The 19,515-nt window shown below is 46.0% G+C and overlaps 2 protein-coding genes across 7 annotated transcripts in view; one reads left to right on the top strand and one right to left on the bottom strand.

Moving 5' to 3' along the window:
• The window catches only part of NUDT9 (nudix hydrolase 9), a 30,274-nt gene extending 19,730 nt beyond the window's left edge, over positions 1 to 10,544 (top strand). The window contains exon 9 of the mRNA XM_088133078.1: positions 10,150 to 10,544. Within this exon, the coding sequence (XP_087989204.1) occupies positions 10,150 to 10,235 (86 nt within the window). The 3' untranslated portion in view covers positions 10,236 to 10,544. The remainder of the gene's footprint in view (positions 1 to 10,149) is intronic.
• LOC107326489 (uncharacterized) overlaps positions 1 to 19,515 on the bottom strand; it is a 64,299-nt gene that overhangs the window by 7,687 nt on the left and 37,097 nt on the right. For 5 of the 6 annotated variants that reach the window (XM_088133080.1, XM_088133083.1, XM_088133085.1 and 2 more), the window contains exons 2-9: positions 5,721 to 5,788; positions 4,843 to 4,972; positions 4,616 to 4,660; positions 4,423 to 4,521; positions 2,711 to 2,784; positions 1,872 to 1,946; positions 1,583 to 1,609; positions 778 to 924 (exon numbers count right to left, since the gene is read on the bottom strand). In XM_088133080.1, coding sequence (XP_087989206.1) covers positions 778 to 924; positions 1,583 to 1,609; positions 1,872 to 1,946; positions 2,711 to 2,770 — 309 coding nt within the window. In that variant the 5' untranslated portion in view covers positions 2,771 to 2,784; positions 4,423 to 4,521; positions 4,616 to 4,660; positions 4,843 to 4,972; positions 5,721 to 5,788. The other variant, XM_088133082.1, reaches the window with a different exon arrangement.

Genomic DNA, 19,515 nt, shown 5'->3' with positions numbered 1-19,515 from the left:
AACGTACAATAGGGCTTATTTATTTGCCTTCATACCCACCAACGTTCATTTAGCCTGCTTTTCTATTTATTTGGCAATCTCTACTGTCTCTGCCCACAAGAGCAATGGGAATTGAATACACGCTGTCAGATAAGATGCTTACAAATTGCTGAAACATTCCTCAATAAAATGTTCAGCCACATTCTCTCTTTCTCTGTCTCTCCCCTCCATCCCTCTTCACGGTATGGATTGAGTCTGAGCTGGAAAAGTTATGAACTTGATCAGCATGAGTTACTTGATGCTACAGTGCCATCTAGTGATAGCAATGCTGTACAAATCTTAGCACACCTATGGTGTGGTCCTTAGATCCTGAGTGGGCCAGCAATCAGTGGCCACCTGCATTTCTGTGAATTCCATAATAGGACCTTCTGAATTATCTGTCACCAGGCAGAAATCTTTTCTTATCATGAATGTTGTCAAAGCAAGTGGCAGTTCTCAGCTAAAAAGGTTTTGACCAGGCCTACAATCAAATGAGATGCAGAAGGCTAAAATAGGAAAGCATGGCAGGCTGCATTTGCATCATGGTCTGGAGAATCCCTATCCTTGACCTGCCAACATCACCACTAAACATCTTGCTGTAATTAGTACCCTTTGTCATATCTAATGGGTGAAGCATATTTGAACATGGAAGTATAACCTCCTGTTTTGTTAAGTACAGCTTGTGTCATTGGAATGGATAGGTGTCATCAACGTGGTCCTTACAGATAGTCACTTCAATTAAAATCAGGATGCTCTTACCGGTATTGGTAAAGGAGGTAGGTTCGGTGGTGCAGGTGCCTCTGGTAGTGGTAATGGAGGTAAGATTGGCGGTGGTGGTATCAGAGGTATTGGTGGTGGTGGAGGAGGAGGAGGAGGAGGTAGAGGAATTAGGAAGCGAGGAATGCGCTGTGGAAGTATAACAGAGCACCATTCTCATTCTTCTTAATGAGTTAGGATTCTAAAGGATTCTGTACCAGTTACTTTGGTCGCCTTTTCATTTCTGGGCTCAGCCTAAACTGGTTTTGACCTGTAAAGCCCTGTTCGGTTTACTTGAATGGTCACCTCATGTCTGTGAATCTGTCTGGGTTCTGTCATCATTTCTGAAGATCTGTTTTTTGTTTGCTCTAAAAGCTATCAGGTTAATGGTGGAAGGGAATGGTCTTTTAGTGCTGGCCCCATATCTTTGCAATCTCCTCCCCTGAAACCTGAGAAGGGTCCCTGAGATAATTTCATTGTTCTGTTGGTACTTTTTTTTTTAATTTGAAAGAGAAAATTTTGTAAGCCCCGTATTAGTGTGATTGTTCTAACAGATGGGATAAAAATAAATACATTTACGCTATCCTAAAAACTCATTTCAGAATCTAAGGATAAGTTACAAGATCTTGGCTGCAAACTAGATGGCCAGTAGATGGTGTTTAGAGTTTTCTCTTTGCTGCCATCTGGTAATTATCCAGATTTGTGTAGCCCTATCTCATAACCCAATCTGAGGAGTCATTGCAGTGTGCATGTTCTTCTAACACTAATACATTAGCAGATGGGAAATTATAGCAAAGAAGCAATTTACCTGTTCACTGGATCCACTTGCTGACCGCTGTGAAAACAGATAAAATAGAGTTAAAACTTAGCTTTTGGGAAACAGCCCTTTATTGTCATATTGTGAGAAAATATTTTTGAGAAGTATTATTCAAAAATTCCTACCTATCAGATTCCTCAGTTTTCTTCATTTCTTTTTCCTTTTTTCACCCCATAATCCAGTTAGGGGTGAGCAGTATAGAAAAAGGGACTAAAGTGAAACTTATTCTCTCACACACTTGTGACAAATAGGAATTGGTCAAGGGAAGTGATAGATTTACCTCAACACGTCTCCCACTTCTGACGCTATGATGATCTGCTTCTGCTTTCTTTGTGACTCGTGTTGGGTGTCTTTCCTTCATGGATTTAAAATAAAATTTGTAAGTAGAGAACCAAAGTGACAGAAAAGGGAATGGCCTTTTCATAAGATTCTTATGAAAGCCCCCGGTTTCATAATATTCCACCCATTCACATAGGTGCTGTTTAAAAACAACAATGACTGTATTAGGACTTTCATATCTCTTGCATTGTGAACACTATTCAAGTAAGAATACAAACCACCTATTGTATACAGATGTCAGGGAGAACCTACCAATGTAGGTTACCTTCACATGTATAGTGGATAAATTGTACACCTAAAGATATTCATGGTTCTTTCTCACATAAAGTAATAAATAGTGTAGGAAGTACATCATATGTCAAGCTGCCAAATTGCTGTGATTATCTCTATTGCGCTTTTTTTCCACTGATTAAAAAAAAAAAAGCCATAATTGTTTATCATATAGGGACAATTACATTATCAAGATGTCCTTGTTCAACCTTCCATGGCCTGGTCTCTACCAGATGTCTTGGAACTAGAATTCCCACCAACATGACCTAAGAAATCTGGCCACTGTAGTGTCAACATTTGGGTAGACTTATTCTAGTGAAACAATACTCATGGTAAGAACTTGAATGGGGGAATGGGAAATCCCAGAGTTGTAGGCTAGACTGAGAAGTTGAAGAAACCTCAAAGGCAATGGCAAACAACTTCTACTTAAAGCTACACAGATGATCCTTCGAATCACCAGGAGCTCAGCTCAGCCTAAGGTAGTTTTTACTTTAATTCAATGCTACTTACACGGACTGGGACAGTGAGCACTACATTCAGAAGACAGGCAAGAAGAATCAACAGTTTCATTTTGGTAGGGAAACCTGAAGTGATTTAATAGAGAAACAATTAAAGCTAGTCTTTTCCTTAAGTTGCTCTCAAAGTTTATCAGTCCTTTTCTATCCTGAAACTAATTTATTAATTGATTTGTTTGCTTTTGAATGCCCCTCAATCTTCCTTTTTATTTTTTTTTAAATTCTATGAAATACCAAACAGTAAAATTGATTGCTGTAAAACTCAAGAATTTCACCATCACATTTCAGTGTCCATCTGATGTTAATTTCAGAAGTAGTTTCTTCAGGTTTTGGACAGTAAGATATATGTCTCTACTTGTTCCTCATAGTCACTATGGTAATAGCTCATGTAGTTTTTGTAGCTAGCTTTCTTTCTATTTAAACTTAATGTGCTGAATCTCCATCTACCCTTTCACAAATTATTTACCTATTGACCAAAGAGGCTTTCATTTTGCACTCTTATCTTTGTGCACAAATAGGCTGAAAGGTGCAGGTGTAAATGTGGCCTATGTCCAATAATAATTTTTTTTGGAAAGTCTCCAAGATGACTTAACAGTCTTGCTCCCATATGGATTTGTAACTTGGAAGATGTGCAAGGGTGTTGTTCTAGTTAAAACCCCTTTTTGACATTCTGTTAGGTTTAGTCTTATTCAGAAAAAAAAAACTCCTGCATTTTTCCTTTTTCTTTTGGTCCGTTTTATGAAAGAGGATTTGCTTTCAAACTTTCTTTCAAAGGAGAGAATAATTTCAAAGAAAATCTCATGGATTCTTGCAGTTGTTTAATGACCAGGAAGCCAAAGGCTGTATGTGTGTGAATGTCATAGGACAGTTTTGTCTCCAGCTGTATGACCCCCCCCCCCCCCGGTTTCTACACTTCAGTAAAACCCCAAGGGAAGATATCAGGAAGAAAAACTCCTCCCAGGGAGTTTTTCAGAATCTGGGTAGCTACGAAGGCTTCTGAATAATTAAGATGTATGATGGGAAACACCAGTACTAATAGGAGCATCCTCTGCTATCTCTAACAGTACAGCAGGTTCAGCTCCACTTTCAAAGAATTTTGAAAGAAATTATCAGGAATCCTGAGAATAAGGTACAAAAACATAAGCATTTTTTTGCTGTATTAGAAAACTAAAATTTATGAGTTTTTGGTGTTCTCTCATGAAGCCTTACAAGATTTGAAACAAGAATGCCAAAACCTCATGGTATTTTATGTGAGAAAGCTCAAGATATTGGTATTCTCGCAAAGTTTTGGTTATTTTAATACTTTAAAAAAATGCTTTTGGATGTGGCTATCCAGTAGCTGAAAAGATTGTCAGTCCTTCATACAAATCAAAGGTGGACTACACAATTTATGCTGGCTCTGCTAGGTCTTTAACCTCTCATTTGGACTGATTGAAATTCAGTATAGGCAAGAGAATGGTTTTGGAAATGCCAAATAGATTATTTGAACAGAATGGCCAAATACTATAGACTTCTTGAAGAAAATAATTTTGGCAACCAGATCTCTGTCTGAAAGAACCTGAAGTTTTATCTGCAACTAAGCTAACCGTATCTTAAATAATCACAAAATATAACTAAACAGTATGTAACTGTATATAGAATACATATTACAATACATCCAATTTATTTGGATGCTTATTCTAAATTATACTAGAATCCTTGCCTTACCTTTGCTTTGTATCAAGATTAGCAGAAGAAGAACCAAGAAATCAGCTGGATCCAGGAGGGTTTTCTCAGTAGCTGGTATTTATATGCTGTCCTGATGACCTGGTTTTATTTATTAAAAATATAATCATAGGTTACATGAATCAGAACTTGGAAAACACCTGTTGGGTTAAGAATTTGGGGTTTTGTGACTTACCTACAGAAATCCCTGGATGAATGTTTCATCTTGACACAAAACTTGCTGTGAAAAGAATTTGCTCTAATTGATTTATGTTACATATTTTTCCATATGGCTAGAAATACCCAAAGTACAATTTGAAAACATTTTGTAATAAAGAGCCTTTTAAGGATGTTTTTAGTTATTGAAGAAGGGCTGCCTATGGTGTTTTGCCAGAAGAAAGCAAGAAAAGGAATTGTACCCACCTTACATATAAAGAAACTGACTGGATTGGTAATTGGACCTTATTTCAATGCTGGAATGGGATACTGTTCTCATTATATCATCATCCATTAATTTAGTGGAGGGGCTGGGAGGAAGGAATGGCATCTACAGCTGGAATAACCAAAAGGAATATCATTACTTGGATAGCATCCTGCAACTTCTCCCTGAGGAAGTCACCCTAGGTTGCATTATTATAGGACCAGCCATTACAGTAAGAAAAAGACACTATTAATCAGTTGTTTTCTTTTCTACAGACAGAGAAATGTAATTCAACTCTTTCTAATAATATTAACTAGAATTACTAATGAATGTTTACTAATGAATTACTCATTATGTTTGGGAGATCATGATTTCTAGACTAGGCCTTTGGCCTGCCAGTGTCTTCAAGCATGTCCAGATGCTAGTGAGCCTCTCAGCAAAAGTTCATAGATTCTTCAACTGAATAGTAAGGTGATTATTACTTATTATGTTATTTCACTGGGAATATTCTGCCATGATCTACTCTTTTAGATATACAGTACATGGAAAATTTTTCGATATCTGAATGTTATGTTAAATGTGGTTATTGGGTTGGCCACAAATTGATGGCATTTCTCAACCTGGGTGTGAACCTATACTTTTTATCTAAAAAAAGAAAGAAATTGTTCTATACAAAATAAAAAGAATAAAAAGCTTTCCCAGATTACTTCATAATATGCATTTATTAGGGTTTCTTAAAAAAAATAATGGAATAAATAAAAGAAGAATGTCTTTCTAACATATCTAAAATAATTTATACAACCTGTGTGTTTTTCTGTTGAAGGGTAATGTCGAGGTATATACTGTAGTGCATATTGTTCAGGCGCATAAAAATACATACCAAGAAGACAGAATTTCCTGGGCAATAAATTGTTTAACAGTTCTAAGGACCATCGAATAGATCTTGTCCTGTAGCAAATATTGGAATGATTAGAATGATTGCATTGGAGGTCAATGTAAGTAAATTCCATTAGTCACAATAGGTAGGAATACACAACTAGGACTGCTTTATAAGGGGCACAGTTGGATCTCTGGACAGAATTTTTCAGCACAGAATCATAGAATTAGACAGGACCATTGCCCAATATTCAGTGCAGGAGTCCAAATTGAAGCAACCAAGACAAATGGCTGTTTTGTTTCCTCTTGAACACGTCCTGCAAAAGGGAGGCAACCAATTCTTTCACTCTTATTATTAGCAAGGTTTTTCAAGCATTCATTTGGAATCAACTCAGCCAAACATTCTCTATGCTCAAGTAGCTTGTTTACTTTGAAAGCTGATTCTCTGAGTCTTTGCCAATCGGTAATTCTCTTTGCAAAAACAATCCCTGAACAACACAAAATCCCTCTGTGAACTATTAGTGATATCATATGCCACAAATAATTATCTCTTTATTTCAATCTTCCATACCGCTCTGAGTATCTGTTCTACAGCTGTAGAGAGAGGTAGAAGTAAGCTTGTTAAACACTTGATCAGTTGTAGATTCAATGTTAGGATCTATCAGTACTAGAATCAAGAACCTTTGACTTAGCACGCAGCTGCCTTGTGCGACAAGTAATCAAATTGGAGGTCTGTTTGGCAGCAATATACTCTTCTACGCTGAGTTGATTTTATCTACCATAGTTGGCCATTGGGTCCTACTGGAGCTGTAAACAACTTCCTGCATGACCTGGGAAATTGACTGGGCAATAGGATATACCTGGCTCTCATATCTTTCTGTATATCTCTTCACCTTGATCTCTTGGGTCATTGGTCACCTCTAAACTGATACCTACTACAGCTCAACCTTGGCACTCAGGTACAACAGTAAAGGCAGTATAAAAAGAACGGTATTAATTCTCACAGCAAGGACTCTCTTTCATCCTCCCCCAGCATTATATTTTGTATTCTGTACTTATTTAATCTCTTCCATTAGTAACTGTTGTTTTGTAAGGGATGGATTAAAAAACCCTAAGGATGGTATAATGGCTTTAATTTAATTTGCATATTAAATGTTATAATGACCTTAGTTTAATTTGAGAATAAAGCCAGCAAATGTTGGGTTCACTTATGTGGAGAGGCCACAAAAGTGGAGAGGCCACAAAAGGAGCAAAGGAAAATCACTTTTCACTAATTATGAATAAAGGTGCCATTTGAGCCTGTTATTTTAATTGTGGTTTGTCTAAATATGCCAGCTTCCTTGTTTTGTTTATTGATCTGATTTTGATTTTGCCCAACTCCAACCAACTCTGGGAGGCTCACAAAGTAAAGAACAACACAAAAACAGGAGGTAAATAAGAATACCCCAGTACACTTGATATTGGTTTGCTTCAAGCAGGGTATGGGTAGGTTTAATCACAATTTCTCAAGTTCAGATGATGCAATGAACAGTAGTTTGTCTAAATAGGAAGTACAAGTACAAGTACAACATAGACTTCTTATGGGTCTGTGCAAAAAAGGTTTGTCATTATGGCTGAATACAATGACTAGGTTATCTCAGCTACTGCAATGTGTGAAATAGAGTAGGCATGCTGAACTGTGCCTTAATTTTACATACATGCATTTAAATGCCTGTACTTTAAATGTAGGAGCCACTCCACACTTCACAAGATGCTCTAAGGAAGCAAGCAAGATCTGCCAAGACTTAGCAAATTATATTTTAACAACAAGGCATTTCCTAAACTAATACATAATAAGAAGGGAACAAAATAAGGAAGCTGATTTTTCAAAAACAAGAACATGATTTTTTTGAAAGTATAAAAGAGTTCTGTTGTCTTGCAACTGCAAATGAGGAATGGGTGGAAAATCATTATTTTGGACATCAGGTTCAGGACCAGAGTAAAAACTTTACATCCCCAGTTCTGTCTTCAGAAATTTGGCTAGCCCCATTGTTATTTCCCTGGAATCCCTGCACCAAATATTGGGCAGGCGTAAGCCACTTTTTGTGTAATGCCAAGTAGTGACATAATATCAAATCATGGCATAATGGGGAATTTAAATGACATTACCTCACTGGGTTCATAGGTTCATCCCAGGTTCCTTTCATATATAAGTCACCATATGAGGTACAAATTATTTTGCAGCCATAATAACCATCATTTGCAGACTGAACATATAGCTATCTACCTATTAAATCAGGAGGAATTCTGTGATGTTCTGTGATGTTCTAAAATCCTGAGATTCTGATAATATATAACAAGAAATTGGCATGATGTATTGACTCTGTGTGTGTGTGTATGTGTGTGTGTGTGAATAACACTTGTCCTAATCCTAGTAAATCCAGAAACTTGCTTTGTAATGTATAATGATTATACAGGATTTATTATATTTATGTGAGATTAACTAGTGGATACAACATATATTTTAAAGTCTTTCCATTCTGAAATTTCATCATAATTAAAGTCTCAGCTTGAGAAATACCCAATCCTCTTCTGCTGGTGGCTCTTCTATGGTTTTTGACAGAGCTTAGTCATAATTGTTATGGTTTTCTATCAGATTTCTCTACATATGGTTCTCAGCATGCATTGCCCTTGATAATATTTAGCTAGCTATTCTAGATCTGACAAAGGAGTACTGATAGCATCATGTTCTGGAGATGTTGTCTCCATGAAGTCTAAATCAGTTCAAGAAGGTTAGGCTATGGGTTGTTGGAATTGGCTTAATTGTTTACTACTATACATTGTGGAAGATACAATCCAATAGGAGATCCTATTTGCGGCAGGAGTCCCATGGCTGTTTAGGGAAATTCCATCTTTTGTCACCTCAGAATGCTGACACCCTCTAAATTTACTGCTTTTACACTCCTATGAATGAAAGTCTGATAATGTAATAAAGTCAAAAGGGCTTTCCCTCACAGTTTAATCTAACAGTTTAACCTAACCACAGTTTGAATATCCCCTAACATTTCCTTCTGCTGTGTCCCCATGATGCTGCCTTCATCTCATCTTCAGCTTTTGCATGAAATAGCCTTTGGTCAGCCAGCTGAATTGGTGTCAGGGCCTTTTCTCACTGCTCCATTGAAGTACTATCTATCCACCATTTATTTGGCAGAAAAGTATATCCCTATAACATTTTTTGCCCACATTGTTGATTTCTAACCTACATTAATTGCATGATTCTGCTGCCAAATGGTGCTCTGACTTTATATCTGCACAGTACACTAAGCAAAGGGATTGTCAACTCTCCTGTTACTCCATTCCCACCACATTGCTAATCGATCATTGTCAGGACTGATGGCTTTTTCTCATGGGGAGGCCAAGTTGTGAACTGAGAAAAGCAGCAAAGCCAGAAGATTCAGCCAATTGCTTGGCTTTCTGTGTTGCACAATAAGAATTCAGGACAACATCATTTGGCAAGCAGCCAAGTATTGAGGCAAAAAAGAGCATCAACTCAGCAGCTGGGAAAGGTCCAAAGGCAAATGAAAGAGTGGCATTATGGCTTAAGAATTAAAGGTAGTCAGTGTTGGAAGGGGGGGATTTCTAAATAACCATGGTCAATCAACAGAACTAGCTCCAAGCTTGAGAGTTGTCCTCAGCAAATGCTACCATCTGCTCTCTCCCTGTCCCACCCATACCCATACCAGATTCAAAATGTTTCCTAGCTTGGCTCATAATGCTAGGCTAGGTATTGAGGTAGTGGCTCAAACCCTTTCAATTTGATTTCCTTTAATAATTGTCCAGGAGTTACAAATAACATTTGTTTCTCTGAGGAGCAACGTTTTGTTCAGTTCTTGTTCTAATACAAATTACTTCTAATTTTCAAGCTAATATACAAGCAGGAGTCAGTCATCTTCTGAAACGTGTTACAAATATATTGCTTTTTCACAAGACTTTTGAGCATTGTATTAATGGAAATCATTGTAAAATAATGGTGATATTAGGCAAATGTGCTTGCAGAAATGTATCTAAGAGAAATGTGCACCAAAATGTCATCAAATATTATTTGACACCCCTCCCTCCCAACTAACTTAAATGGATATATGAAGTGATGAGCCAAACTCAATATTGGAAAAAAACGTTGGGGTAAACTGAAATTGACAGAACTGACCACTTTTACTTAAAAAAAAAAGTAAGAATATCATGTTTATAGTCAATTGAATGTTTACTGTGTTGTGATTAGAACATAATCTCTTACACCTATTTACAACTCTTAATCCTATGTATATCAAGCTTTTACCCGTTTCCTCATCCAGCTGACAACCACATTCTCATTATTATTTCATACTCCTTTCTATTCCACTTCCTACTTAATTTACCATGACATCTCCAAGTGCTCACTTCCTATTCCCTGTCAGGTTCGGTCAGCACGAGGCTTCAGGGAAGCACGGGGTTGCAGGGAAGCTCGCAACCAGACCACGCGGAATCCACCGGCGGTAGCTAGCGGGGAAAAGAGGAACCGAAAGCGCCGCTAATTAACGAGCCACCTGCGGCCAGCTAAACAGGAAAACCGCAGCGGAAGCTTTTAACTATGAACTGATAACGGCGCGAGCAAGCAAGGAACGGGGCCGCAGGGCAGCGAAACAAGATCGCAACGCAGCACAGAACCCGCGGGTCTGCACGTAGCAGGGAGGGACCAACCCAGCCGGAGGGGGACTGGCAATCAAGGACAATGGACTCTGACCGACCCTGCCATCATGAACGATCAGGGGGGACATTGGGGGGCCTAATAGCCCACAGCCGCAACGCGATCACGAGGCGGGAAAAAGCGCGGGAAGGGGGAATATAACAAGTGATGCAATTGTACCAAGCCAGTCCTGGCTTTGCTTGTGACTACTACGTTACGCATGAGTAAACCTTCTTTGTGAACCACACGTGTCACGAGAGTTTCTCTGTCCAACGGGGCAAATCTCACATAAAGCCAGGACTCACCGTCAGCGCTACCCGGTACCACCGAGGAGCGTTTTCTTTCTCAATACAGGCATGACCAGCGACGAGGAATCTGTGGGTCAGCTGGAGCGCGAGGGATCCAGGCTCGCGGAAGGGCGGTCGGAGCCGCCCGGGAGCGACGGGGCAGCGGCCAGGGCCGGGCGCACTCCATCCGAGCGGTGGTCGATGGGCGTGAACCAAGGACCAGACGATTCAGGCGTTACGATGACCCGGGGTTCGGGGTTCCGGAACCGTGAGTGGAGCGAGAAATTCGCCCGACTAGAGGAGAGAGTCGAGCGACGCCTAGACGCCGTGGAGGCGATGCTCCAGACCCTACTACAGAGAGTGGGGCCACCGGCGGTGAATGAGGAGGCGAGCGACGGGGGGGCGGTCCGACACCCCCACCGGCACCACCCACGGCGCCCCGGTCGGAGGACCAACGGGCGGCAGACGCCCTGAGACTTCGAGGTATCACTGGGAAGTTCTCAGGGGACCCCGAACAGCTGCCGCACTTTCTGACGCACGTCAGGGGGTTCATGCAGAGGGGTGGTCACCTATTCGCTAGAGACGAGGACAGGGTATCCTACGTGGCCGAGCTGCTAGATGGCCAAGCAGCCAGCTGGGTGATCGGGCTGTACGATGCCAACGCGGCGGAACTACGGAGTTTCCCGGACTTCATGCAGGCGCTCCGGGACAGATTCGAGGACACATTGAGCGCCAAGCGGGCGGAGGACGACATCCTACAGTTCAGACAGCGGGGCAAATCGGTATCGGAATATGCCCTGGAGTTCCGGAGGTTGGCCGAGAAGCTCGCGGACTGGCTGGAGTCCCTGAAGGTGAAGTATTTTAAGAGGGGACTCAACCCAGAGATCCTGGAACGGGCACTGGGGCGGGACGACCCGTCCACAGTGAAGGATTGGATCTGGCTGGCCGGAACGGCGGAATCGGCGTGGCGGCAGATCCAACAGAGCACAAGACGACGGGACCAGACGAGGGACCGGCCGAGGGAGAGGACCCCCGAGGAGAGACGGAGCGGTCGACGGCAGTCCACCGGGAGGCGAGAGGCGACCAGAGTCCCGAATCTGTGCTTCCGATGCGGAGGCACAGGCCACCGAGCGGCGCAGTGCCCGACGGAGCGGGAAGGCGCCCCACCATGGCCCGAAGTCAAAACCCCGCGTGCGAACGGGAAAAGGACCGGTGACCGACCGCGGAAGGGGGCAGTGGCGGCGGTGACCGAGAAAGGACGCGGGGGGTGGTCGACCCCGGAGACAGCATCCTCCGGAGAGGACTCGGAGCCGGCGGGAAACGAGGCGCGCTCGCACTGAACGGCGTCCCAGTGCGAGCAGGGGAGTCGAGGCGCGCGGACCCAATAGGAGACGAGGACTGCCCACCGTTCCGGGTGAGGATACACGTCCGGGGGGTGAGATCCGGAGGGGAGGCGCAGCTACGGGGGCTACTGGACTCGGGCTGCACCCACTGCTTGATGCACCCAGCGGTGGTCTCGGGGCTCGGGCTACAGCTGAGGCGCCTCCGGGAGCCCATTTCATTCAGCCAGTTAGATGGCACGCTGGCAGTGGGGCCAGCTCAGTATTACACCGAGCCGGTCCAGATGACGATCGGGAGTCACCGGGAAGAACTGAGGTTCGTGGTGGTCCCGGTGGCCGACTACGCGGTGGTACTCGGCTTGGCGTGGCTGCGGCGGCGGAACCCACGAGTCGACTGGACGGCGGAGGCAGTGCGGTTCGGGGTCGACAGACCGGCGAGGGGCGAGAGCAGAGGGGACCGAGCCGTGGAGACGGAGGCAGCCGCAACCACCGGCGGACAAGCGGAGGGTCCGGGACACCGGGAGACGGGGCGAGAGCAGATGGGGCCCGAGACCCGGGCGGCAACAGCAGCAGCAGCAGCGCCGGGACCCCGGAGACCCGCCACGATCCCGAGGCGAGGGAGGCAGCGGCGACTGGCGAGGCGACCGCAAAGCGAGGGGCCGGACCCGGGGAACCCCCGACGGGCGGCGGAATCCCGAGGCAGTATCGAGACCTGGCGGCAGCGTTCGGGGAGAAGGAGTCCGACCAGCTCCCACCACACCGGCCCAGTGATTGCGCCATCGAGCTAGAGCCAGGAGCGACCCTGCCTAAGCCGAAAATGTACTCCCTGTCGAGGAGGGAGATGGGGGCCCTGCGCGAGTTCATAGACAAGAACCTAGCGCGGGGATTCATCCAACCCGCGAAGTCACCATTAGCGGCCCCGGTGTTATTCCGGGAGAAGAAGGACGGCTCGCTCCGTATGTGCGTAGACTACCGGGGGCTGAACGCAATCAGCACGGAGTACAAATACCCCCTCCCCTTGATGAAGGACTTGATGTCGCATCTGTCGAAGGGGAGGGTGTTCACAAAACTGGACTTGCGCGAAGCCTACTTCAGAGTTAGGATCCGCGCAAAAGATGAGTGGAAGACGGCGTTCAACACCCCGCTCGGAAGCTACCAGTTTTCCGTGATGCCGTTCGGATTAAAAGGGGCCCCGGGGGTATTTATGCAGCTAATAAATGAGGTGCTGCACGACCTACTCTACCGGGGCGTCCTGGTCTACCTGGACGACATCCTCATCTACACCGAGACCCTGGCGGAGCACGTGAGCCTGGTGCGCACGGTGCTCCAGAGACTGCTGAAGGCACAGCTGTACGCAAAGCTCTCGAAATGCGAGTTCCATCGAGAGCAACTAGACTACCTCGGCTACCGAATATCCAGCCGGGGAATTGAGATGGACCCGGCGAAAGTAAGGGATGTCTTGGGCTGGGAAGCGCCGCGAACCCGGAGGCAACTCCAAAGCTTCCTAGGGTTTGCGAACTTCTATCGTCAGTTCATCCCGAACTTCGCCCAAATCGCCCTTCCCCTAACCGACCTGCTAAAAACCAAGGGCACTGGGAAACCCCCAAGCCCAGCATGGCACTCGCGTGGACTGCAGAATGCCAGGGGGCGTTTGAGGAACTAAAACAGCGGTTCACCGCGGAGCCGATCCTGCGCCATCCCGACCCAGACCGGCGGTTTATAATCCAAGTGGATGCATCAGACGTGGCAACGGGAGCAGTCCTGCTCCAACCCAGCCCGGAGGGGGCCATCCACCCGTGCGCCTACGCCTCCCGCAAATTCACCGAGACGGAGAGGAGGTGGATGGTGTGGGAGAAAGAGGCGTACGCGGTCAAGTGGGCGCTGGCCACGTGGAGGCATCTACTGGAGGGGGCAACTGAACCGTTCGAGGTGTGGACGGACCATAAGAACCTCGAGGCCCTGAAGACCCCGCATAAGCTATCCCCCAAACAGGCACGGTGGTCCCAATACTTCGGGAGGTTCAGGTTCACACTGAAACACATCCCCGGGAAGCGCAACTTCTTAGCGGATGGACTGTCTCGCATGCCCCAACACGCCAGCCTACGGGAGGAGATCGTGGACTCCGTCATCCCCGCCAGCAGGCTGGCTGCAAAGGCGGTGACCCGAAGCCAGACCAAGGGGGAGCGACGGGACGCGGCGTCTGAAGTAAGGCAAGGGTTCGCGGAGGCGGCGGAGCGGGACGATTGGCTCAAGCAGAACCGAGAGGCGCTAACCGGCCAAGAGGGGTTGTGGTGGCACGAAGGAAAGCTGTACGTGCCCGAGGGTTGCCGACGGGAGGTCATGGAGAGAGCCCACGACAGCCGGAGCGCGGGGCATTACGGCTTCGTAAAGACACTCCACTTAATCCGGCGGCAGTTTTGGTGGCCCACGCTCCGGAAGGACGTGGAGGCGTACTCGGGGGTTGCCCGGTGTGCGCAACAGCGAAAGGAGCCAAAGGCAAACCTAGAGGCCTACTCCAGCCGGTAGCGGAACCCGACGGCCCTTGGCAAGAGGTCGCCATGGACTTCATAGTGGAGCTCCCGGAGAGTAAGGGGAAGACCGCCATTTGGGTGGTCACGGACTTATTCTCCAAACAAGCGCACTTTGTAGCGTGCCGGCGAGTCCCCACGGCCGAGGGGCTGGCGAGACTGTTCGTGCAACATGTCTACCGACTCCACGGCGCACCTCGACGTATCGTCAGCGATCGGGGCGGCAACTTCATCGCACGGTTCTGGCGGGAGTTCCTGAAGCGGGTGGGGACGAAACAAGCCCTATCCTCCGCGGCGCACCCGCAGACGGACGGAGCCACGGAACGCCTGAACGGGGGCTCGAACAGTACCTGCGCTGCTACGTGGGGCACCAACAGGACGATTGGGCGGAGCTACTACCATTCGCGGAGGTGGCATACAACAACGCCGTCCACAAGAGCACCGGGTTCTCTCCGTTCAAAGTAGCCACCGGGAGAGAATTCGTCCCCATGCCGGAGCTGCCTCAGCCGGAATCCCAGATCAACTCCCTGGACGCCTGGTTCGCCCAAATCGACGAGACCCGGCGAGCGGCGCACGCGGCATTGCAAAGAGCCAAAGCCGACTACAAGAAGCACGCGGACCACAAGAGGCTCCCCGAGGAAAAGTGGAAAGTGGGGGACCAGGTGTATCTGTCAACCAAAAACCTAAAGACGCACCAGGCATCGAAAAAACTCAGCCCGAGGTTTGTGGGGCCGTTCCCCATTTCGGAGGTCATCAATCCGGTGACCGTCAGGCTGACGCTCCCGAAAAGCCTCGGGAAGATCCACCCGGTGTTCCATTGCAGCCTGCTAAAGTTGCACCAGCCGGGGAACGCCTGGCACAAGGCGGAGGGAGTACCACCACCCATCATGGTCGGGGGGGAGCAGCATTTCGAAATCAACCGGATACTGGACGCCCGGAGGCACAAGGGGCAGACCCAGCTCCTAGTGCAATGGAAACATTTCCCCAAGTCCCACAGCGAATGGGTGAGTAAAACCCACATAAGGGCGCCGGACCTAGTGCGGGACTTTTACAGTAAATACCCCGGGAAGCCGAAATAGGACCGAGGGGGGGGAGTTGTCGTCAGGGGGGCGGCATGTCAGGTTCGGTCAGCACGAGGCTTCAGGGAAGCACGGGGTTGCAGGGAAGCTCGCAACCAGACCACGCGGAATCCACCGGCGGTAGCTAGCGGGGAAAAGAGGAACCGAAAGCGCCGCTAATTAACGAGCCACCTGTGGCCAGCTAAACAGGAAAACCGCAGCGGAAGCTTTTAACTATGAACTGATAACGGCGCGAGCAAGCAAGGAACGGGGCCGCAGGGCAGCGAAACAAGATCGCAACGCAGCACAGAACCCGCGGGTCTGCACGTAGCAGGGAGGGACCAACCCAGCCGGAGGGGGACTGGCAATCAAGGACAATGGACTCTGACCGACCCTGCCATCATGAACGATCAGGGGGGACATTGGGGGGCCTAATAGCCCACAGCCGCAACGCGATCACGAGGCGGGAAAAAGCGCGGGAAGGGGGGAATATAACAAGTGATGCAATTGTACCAAGCCAGTCCTGGCTTTGCTTGTGACTACTACGTTACGCATGAGTAAACCTTCTTTGTGAACCACACGTGTCACGAGAGTTTCTCTGTCGAACGGGGCAAATCTCACATTCCCTTCCATTTTCCATCCTTCAACACAGATGTTCCTCTGCAAGACATGGGGTTTTTTGCAAAATGTTACATAAGGTTTTTCTTATCACTCCAGTCACATTACCTACTTCAAGAACTGGTGTTAACTTGCAAATGTTTAATTGGTTTCCTCTGTAAATCCCTTGGAAACCACAGGGAGTGTTTCCAGTGACATCACCATCTTCTGGATTATACAGTAATGTTCAGATTTAATAAAAATACTTAAGAACTTGTCTCAGTTGTTTTTCCTTTGAGGCAAAAGTGCAAAACAAAAATAGACTTTTTTCAGAAAGACGATTATGTACAATTCCACAGTGATTGATTCCTTAGGCATCGGTGTAAGAATTAAAAACAAACAAACTCCATTTCATTACTATATTTATTATTACTACTATTCCCATGTCAAAGAAGTTTTTTCTAAAGCATAGGAATCCACAGGAGGGATGGAAAGTGATGAAATATGCATTGTAATGTCACTATCTCAATATGCAAACTCCATGACTTACGTACTTGCATCCCCATCAAGACACAAGACAAAAAGGTGGGGTTTGTGTCAGGACACCAAGGTGTGCGTGTCATTACTCTTTTTTTTGGGGGGGGTGTCATAATAATCAACTATGGACACTAATGTCATGGAGAGCTGAGTGGAGTAATTGGAGAAGAAGAAGGATGCTTACAGCAGTCTTAAATGGCCAACAGGAGTTGGACAAGTTCCAAAAAACCTTGTGAGTGAGTCTTCATTGCAAGCCAGCCATTGAAGACTAGGTTAATATGCTTAGAGAAACAAAGAAACAAAATATGGTTTGCTTGTTAAATGTGTGCTGTCTCTTTCTCTCTCCCCCAAACATTTTTACTACCCCATTTTCTTAACCATGTTGCTAGGATATATGCCCAATATTAGGGCCAACAGATTTCACCTGCAAAAATCCAACTGACTGCTAGATGTCACCAAATAGAGTCTCTTGTTCCTTTTATTTGCCATCTACTGGTCTTCTGGATTTTTGCAGCCCAGATCTGGTAGACCTACATACTTTAGATAAATCAGGAAATTAGGTATGAGAAGCAACCAAGAACAGATGGGGGAATATGTAGGAATTAGGAGCATTCCAAAAAAATCTTTGAATTAATTAAATGAATCCTGGGAGTGTAACCACATTATATAAAGACATTATTCACATCTGTGTACTGAATATCATCAAGAGAGGTATAATTTCATGGGAAATAATCATTCTACTTTATTCTGCTGTAGTCAGACCTCATTTCAAATACTGCATCCAATTCTGGAAAATATATTTTGAAAAGTATTCAGACTGGTACAGGTTAAGTTTGGAGAAGGGAAACAAAGTTGATTAGGGGGACTAGAAAAAGAACGAAGGGGCTAAGCATGTTTAACCTTGAAAAATGACAGTTGAGTAGGGATATGATCGTGTTCTTCAAATTCCACCAAGGATGTCACGTAGAAGGACTTATCTCTTTTACTCCATATTCTGCATTGGCCAGAGTACTCTTGAATACTGTGTTCATTTCCCCCCCTGCTATATCCATGTTATTTATTTATTTATTTATTTATTTATTTATTTATTTATTTATTTCCAGGACTTATATGGCTGCCTATCTCATACAAGGACTCTAGGCAGCTCACAACAATCCATAAAACATAGTTAAAAACATACTCTTCCCCCTAGGTGCCACACCAAACCTCCTCACAGCGCAACCCGCTATCCTAGCCCAATGCTTGGGGGAAGAGCTAGGTCTTCACAGCCCTCTGGAAGGCTAAAATGGTAGAGGTCCCTGTGATCTCCAGTGGGAGACTGTTCTAAAAGGCTGGGGCCACCACCGAGAAGGCACATGTTTGAGGTCCCATCAGATGGCAACATTTAAGGGAGGGGGCTTGGAGCACACCCACCCTATGTAACCTAGTAGGAGGGGCAGATACCCTCAGGGAGAGGTAGTCCTGCAAGTAATTGGCCCTTTGCCTTGTAGGGCTTTAAAGGGGATAACCAGCACCTTGAATTGCACCCAGAAAGCAACTGGAAGCCAGTACAGCTCATGAAGCAGTGGTGTTACTTGGGTGAACCATGGGAGACCCAAAACTGCATGTACCGCTGCGTTCTGGACCAGTTGCAGCTTCCGGATTGTCTTCAAGGGCAGGTCCGTATAGAATGCATTGCAGTAATCCAAGCAGGAGGTGACTAAGGCATGGGTGACTATGAGCAAGGCCTCCCAGTTCAGGAATGGGCACGATTGGTGCACAAGATTTGTGCAAAGGCCCCCCTGGCCATGGCTGCCACTGCTCTTCCAGCAGGAGCTGAAAGTCCAAGAGGACCCTCAAATTGTGCACTGGGGAATGTTACCCCATCCAGTCAGAAATGTCAATGTCAACTCCCCTGACCCTGGGGGCCCAAAAATCCACAACCGCTCGGTCTTGCTAGGGTTGAGTCACAGCCAGTTTCTCCCTATCAAGGTCTTACAGCATCCAGGCACTAAGCCAGCACCTGAACAGCAAATTGCATGGCATAGGGTAGTGATGTATAATTGCGTATCATCAGCATACTGATGATATGAAACCCCATGCTGGCGGATGACCTCTCCCAGCAGCTAAATATAGGTGTTAAATAGGAGAGAGAGACTTGAGCCCTGAGGCACCCCACATAATAGGGGCCTAGGGCTAGACCTCTCCTCCCCCACCAGCACTGATTGGTACTGGCCAGAAAAAGGAGGAGAATCACTGCAAAATAGTGCCCCCCGCTCCCAGTCCCTGGAGCCAGTCCAGCAAGATATCATGGTCGATGGTATCAAAAGCCACTGAGAGATCCAGAAGGGCCAGGATGGGCACACCACCCCCATCCCAAGTCCTCCAAAGATCGTCCACAAGTGCGACCAATGTGATCCTTCATTCCTTCATGTCTTCATCCTTCATTACTGACTCAGCTTAAACTCATCCTTAGTCATTTCAATTTTAAAGTAATGTTTCCCCTCTACTCCCAACACAGTTTCCACCAGGGATATGATCTGACATGCTTCGTCAACAATTTTGTTGCTGATGTGGTCAAGGGGAAGGCGCTGCCCAGCTTCTGTTAGTAACTTCTGGCTGCTTGTGAGCACCCTCCCTCCCAGTCACTTTCCAAGGTCATTTGGATAAGGTTGCAAAAGAAATGGTCACCAGACTCACATGGAGGCATCTTCCCACATGTCTGACTGGAGCTTCCAAACACTTCTCAGGTCTTACGTGGGCTCCTTTTC

This window comes from Python bivittatus, unplaced genomic scaffold (assembly GCF_059951505.1).
Source record: "Python bivittatus isolate LINGU-HERP-01145 unplaced genomic scaffold, Pbiv_v1 ctg000070_np1212, whole genome shotgun sequence".
In the NCBI taxonomy this organism is placed as follows: Eukaryota; Metazoa; Chordata; class Lepidosauria; order Squamata; family Pythonidae; genus Python; species Python bivittatus.
This window is presented reverse-complemented; position numbering and strand designations above follow the sequence as displayed.